This window comes from Hibiscus syriacus, unplaced genomic scaffold (assembly GCF_006381635.1).
Source record: "Hibiscus syriacus cultivar Baekdansim isolate YM2019G1 unplaced genomic scaffold, ASM638163v2 tig00109982_pilon, whole genome shotgun sequence".
Taxonomy (NCBI): Eukaryota; Viridiplantae; Streptophyta; class Magnoliopsida; order Malvales; family Malvaceae; genus Hibiscus; species Hibiscus syriacus.
The window spans coordinates 16,323-22,591 of record NW_024062548.1 but is presented as its reverse complement, the minus strand read 5'-3'; the positions used below and the strand labels follow the sequence as shown (position 1 = coordinate 22,591).

Here is a 6,269-nt window from a genome sequence, read left to right as displayed (position 1 = left end):
TTGTTTATGATTTTTCTTAATCATTGACAACACGTACACACCCTATAGACGTAGGTGTTCAAACTCAAAATCTTAAAAAAAAAAAATTAATTACCGAAATCACTAAATAAATTCTCATGATTTTATAATTAAATGTACAACAACAATAATATTAATTATACTACTTTCTACAGAACTTTACCAATGTAAGATTAAAGTTGCATGTTTCATTATGTTCGTCCCATGGTCGACAATTATCGTCCCTTGGTACTTTTAATTTGACTTTAATTTATTATTGTGCTTGTATTTTGGTGTTTCCCATTTTGTGCCACGTTATTTCTTATTCTTACCACGTTTTCCCATTTCTTCAACTTCAAATGGTCCATCATGTGCATTACTTAATTTCATTCTTCTTCTTATCAATTAATTTCAACCTTGTTTTTAAAATTGAGCACGAGGTTGCACGTTTGAGTTTAGGTACCATGGTAGAAAAGACGGTCCACGCTTATCGTGCTAAATATTGATATAAAATATATGAATTGATGATTTATGGTAGTTTAATCAGTTATGGATAAAAGATGTTGAACGATGATTTATGATTCACACATTTTATTTTAGATAGAAGGTTACTTGTTGATGGATTCCAATTCAAAGATATTTTCTAATGGATAGTAAATAGACTCGAAACACAATAATATTGTGATTTTTTTATGGAGAGAAACATAAGTATTTATATTTCTAATATCTTATGTGGCACTTGGTGGAATAGGATAAGAGGGAAAAATTTCCCCACTCTATGCATGTCATAATATCGCTACTTCGTGAGCATTACTAATAATCACCTAAATTCGTGGGTGAGCATTTCAAAAATATAGAAGGAATATTAAATATTAAAAATTTTAATTTAAGAACCATTCAAGTTTAAAGAATGATTGTCCAAAATAAATTAAGGATACTTCTCTTCATATGTATTTTCTAATCTATCCTTAATCTTATAATATATTAGAATTTAGTAGCAAAAAAATAATCAAAGTGATATCAACATAAAATAAGATATGAGTAAGAAATAATATTTAATATTGTTCAGCTTTGTCTACATGTACAAATAAGAATAATAGTAGTAACTCATTATAAACGTAAAGATCACAAATGATACAAATATATGATTTCACATGTATCATAAAATCCGACATCTAAATCAAATCCTAAAGTATATCAAATTACTCTTTTAATATCCCTACAAAACTCATTTTTGCAACATAAAACCCAAAAGTAACAAAGATCATAAAATGATTACGTCTCTCCAAAATCATTCTCTCTTATAATTCTAAAGGTTAAGACTTACTCTATAGTTATAGAATCAAACACTCGATCACCAATAAACCTTATTCAATAAGACTTCATTATTAAAATAAGTATTTACATATTAAGTAAACTTAAATACTAAATAATCTCCGACTATTAAAATTAAACTAAAATTTAATTTAATTGTCGATTATTATTTTGATCAAAATATAACCTAACCCTTAACTAATATTATTATATGAATAAAATATTACACTTGAGTTCACCAACCTTGTAATTTTTATTTTGGGTAAAGTACATAAATGGTCCCCAAGTTTTAGGATGCTACTTTGTTGAGTCCTCAAACTATTAAAAGTTACAAAATAGTCATCCAATTATTCATATGTTTCAAACTCATCCTTTCTCGTTAAAAAATTGGCGGTCTTTTAAGTTGGATGTTAACTACTCGCTGGGATATGATAAAATCTTATTCCAGAACCGTTTGAGTTGTATTTTGTGGATCGAGTCTCTGTTTAAATTATGTCATCGAGTTGATGCTTGAAACATTATGCCAACGAGTCAGTGCTTGAAAGCAACGGCGGTGCTAGTAGACATCATTAAAATATAAATTTATCATATTTCAGTCAGCAGTTTAACGTCCAGCTCAGAAGATCGTTAATTTTTTAATGAAAAATAGGAGTTTGAAACATATGAATAGTTGGATGATTATTTTGTAACTTTTAATAGTCGGGACTCAACAAAACAACATCATATAGTCGAGGGACCATTTTGTAACTTTTAATAGTTTGAAGACTCAATAAAGCAACAACCTATAATCGTGAGACCATTTGTATACTTTACCCTAATATTAATTATCTTATGAGAGCCACATTTTTAACGATTGTAAATGTAGAGAGGTTCACATAGACGAGAAGGAAAAACTTACACTACTCAACACAAGTTTTGAGCAGTAAGATTGTAGAAGCCACATGTTTTCTCAAATATAATAATTGTACAGTCGAAATCTTTAGTATTATTGTCTGGGGAACAAAATTTGACGTTGAAGTAATGATCAAAGAGTCAGAGTTGAGATATACTTTGTTTTTCAGCAGCCAAAATAGCAGTCTCCAACCCATATATCCAACATATATCTGGTTTACAACCCACCTATCTTCAGACTGCAGTTCATCAACGACTGCTTTGCACTTTTTTTCATTCATTGTGGAGCTTTGGGAATTCCAATTCTTCTCTCTGCAACACCACCATAAATGGATTCTCTCATCTTCAACTTCAGACCCCAAAGCTTCACGCCATTTGTTACTCACCATGCATTACTCAAAGTCCAAAAAGAGTTCTGACACAAGAGGCGGCAGTGGAGGAAGTGGTTCCGCTACAAGTTCCAGTGGTGCCACGGGCCATATTCACCAGTTATTCAGGGGAGTAAGGCGTCGGAGAAGTGGGAAATGGGTGTCGGAAATTAGAGAGCCAAGGAAACCTAACAGAATCTGGCTAGGCACATTTCCTACGGCGGAAATGGCTGCTATTGCTTATGATGTTGCAGCACTTGCCCTAAGAGGCCAAGATGCCGAGCTTAACTTCCCCAACTCCGCTTCCTCTCTGCCTGTGCCGGCCTCCAACCAGGGCCGGCCCTGAGCCCAGGCCGGGAGTACGATCGCCTAGGGCCCAGGTTTAGAGGGGGCATTCTTAAAAATAATAATAATTTTATAATTTTTAAATTTTAATAATTAACAAATATTTTTACATAATTTAATGAATAATTATATAGTTAATCCAATAATAAAAATATATATCAATGTAAGCAACATTTTTCTTATTTTATTCAACAGCCCATGACCCCACGTGAAGTACTTTTCCATTGCACATGCTACAACAACTCAGCTCCCACTTGAAGCCAAGCAGCCCATGCCTTCACCATTTGATGCAGGGGGATCCGAGACAGATGATGCTGAGCTGTCAGATTGCACGTTGATGGCGCTGAGATACCATGAGTTGGCAGATCAGCGCAAAGGCGGGAATTGATTGTGACATGTTCCTTATTGGGGTCGTTTTGAGTATGTTTCAGTCTTTTGGCCATAACTTTGGCTACAGGTGTCAGAATCGCGCATAAGACCCCAATCCGGAAAGCTCTTTTCGACGCGCACGCTCTCCACATGAGCTATGCTCCATGTGGCCTTTTTTCAACCTCAAATTCTGCCGTTTTCCCCTCCGAATCACTAGATTTAGTTATTTTTTACTATTTATGGTAATATTTCGATTGTTAATTAGGAAGTCAATTTAAATCCGATTTAGACCGGATTTTTGGGAGATTGCTTATTTTATTTCGAATTTCAATTTAGAGTGATTTTCGGGATTTTGCTATTTTTGGCAAAATTCGAATAAATACGATTTTTGCTATTTTTGGCAAAATTCGAATAAAGACGATTTTTTTTGCTATAACAGTCCGGCTTGTGGACTGCTTTTGAGATAGTTATTGATTTTATAATATTTTATTAAACCCTAGAGACTTTTTTCTCTGGTTTTTGGGCGAATTTTCTCTTGTGAATCGTCTGTCGGAGCTAGCCTACAGGATAATCACTATTCTGTCTGGCGTCACCATTCCCATAATCCCACTCAAATTTTTACCTAAACCACTAAGGATTAAAAAACAAAAAATAAATCTCGAAAAGTTGGGATTTCTTTACCAAATCAGAGAAAAAATGGAATCCTACTCATTAGACCTTATCATCTTATCTAAGGAGAATAAATAAAAGGAGCATAACAACGAGAGGTGGGAGGAGTCGAACGGGAAGAGAAAAAACAGATTGAAACAAGGGAAAAATCTTAGCAAAAATACATTGTAAACGCTCATATTCAAGAAATAGCATACTCCAAAGGTTACATATTATTCTTTTTTTATTATGTTTGAATGTATGTGTTTTTTTTTATCGGTTCACTTCTAATTCATCGAGAGATTATGTTTTTTTAGTTCAAATACATAATATTTTTCCTTGTCGAGCATAGTAACGATTCATACATATATTCGACGTAATAAAAAAATAAATAAGCCTAGAATTTACCTGAGAAATGAGGGGTCTCACCGGAGTTAGGGTCGACGGTTAGGTCATAGGGAAGGAGGCCGAATAGCTAAAACGTTCTAGGGTTCTTAGATGTTGGTTTTATACCTAGTTCTAGGTTTTGAGAGGTAGGTTCGGTGGTTTTGGGGGTGAGTAGAGGCTGATCCGTCGTCGAGGGTTGCCGGAGTGCGAGGTATTCGAAGGGTCGGGTCTTTTTCAGGTTAGATCTGAGGTTAGTATTAGGGTTTTGGATGTAGTCATTAGCCTTTTTTTTTGAATTAAACTTCAAGTTTTAGTTTTTTTTATTCCAACCCTTGTATCTTTAATATACTTTTTGATGTTTTTATTTTGGTGTTCATGTTATAACTATTAATATTTGTGTCAATTATTAAATTGGGAATTTGAAATTTTATCTTACTCCAATGGGTTACAATTCTAATTGAAGAATCTAGGTGCAGTTGTTCCTTTCTTATACTTATTTATTAGAACTTGTTAGGTATGACTTATAAATATACCAATAACGATTATGTGGGTTAGGGACCGCCTATGAGATATTGAATAAAACTTCTAGCGCCGCCTAGGCACTGATGACGTAAGCACATTGCCGAACCTCGTTAAAATTCTTGTATTCTTTCATGATAAATCCTCGTTAAAAAAAAGGAAGCAAGAGGAGGAGTTAAAGAAGTCCCAAAAAGGTGCTCTTGATAAATTTGTGTTTAAAAAGGCTGATTCTCATGAAACTTTGAATTAATCAACTGAAAATTTGTATACTGAAAATCCTGGAAATTATGAAAATGTGGATGATGAAGTGAATGATCCAATTGACTTTAATGATGTATCAATTGATGAAAATGTTGAAAATTTAGGCATTGGTGAAGAAACACTTCCTCATTTGAATATATATGATCCTATAAATTGGGAGAATCTTGGTAATAATGTGATGGATATATTAGTTGAAAAAGGGTCCATAAGAGAAATGGATCTTGAATTTCCTGTTGATAAATATTACAGACATTTCTCATATGAATGTTATACTAGAAAGTTGAGCAATGGTGAGTCTAGTGATAGAAAATGGTTAGTTTATTCCAAAAGTGTTGACAAAGTATATTGTTTTTGTTGTAAGTTGTTCAAATCGATTAGTAATGTAAGTTTGTTAGCAAATGATGGCTTAAGTGATTGGAAACATATTAGCCAAAGGCTTAAACAACATGAAAATAGTATTGAACATATGACTAATATGAATACTAAGAGATGATTTAAGACATAATATGAGTAAATTGAGTGGAAAATTGAGATGTCTCTTTATATATTTGGTAAAATAATGTTGGTTAATGTGATAGAATCTACTCGTATAATTTTTAATGAAAGATTTGTTTGGCGTTTATCGAAATTTATTTTTGAATTTTAAGTTATTTTTAAGGGCACTTATCTCTTATTTTACCTAGGGCCCTTAAAATGTCAAGACCGACCCTGCCTCCAACTCGCCTCGGGATATCCAGGCGGCTGCTAGCTCTGCTGCGGCAACTTTCAGGGCGTTAAATGATGCTTTATTCAGTATCGAGGACAATGAACGACGACGATATGATCTTTGACATACCGAACGTTCTTGCCAATATGGTATAATATCAAATTGCGGTTGCGGATTTTGTTGCGGATGCGGTTGTGGTGTCGCGGTTGCGGATGCTACGGACGTTACATAATGTGTTGCGGCTGTCGCGAGTGTGATCTCTTTCTCAAAAATCACAATACGTCTAAAATCTTATATTTATACATTTTACAGTTATCTTTTAATATACTATTTTAATATTTTATTTTGAAAATAAAAATTAAATTTAATAGATAAAAATTTATTAAAAACAAATATAAACCATAGAAGTGTTATCATACTGGATAATAGGTAATAACAATTATAATGTTAATGAATAACATATA

At 33.2% G+C, this 6,269-nt stretch overlaps 1 protein-coding gene across 1 annotated transcript; it reads left to right on the top strand.

The window, feature by feature from the left end:
- The first annotated feature begins 2,589 nt into the window (after positions 1 to 2,589).
- On the top strand, positions 2,590 to 5,929 carry LOC120211737 (ethylene-responsive transcription factor ERF024-like). Its single transcript, XM_039210220.1, has 2 exons — positions 2,590 to 2,886; positions 5,801 to 5,929. Exons 1-2 carry the CDS (start codon positions 2,590 to 2,592, stop codon positions 5,927 to 5,929), a joined length of 426 nt encoding a protein of 141 aa, XP_039066151.1.
- The last annotated feature ends 340 nt before the right edge of the window (positions 5,930 to 6,269 follow it).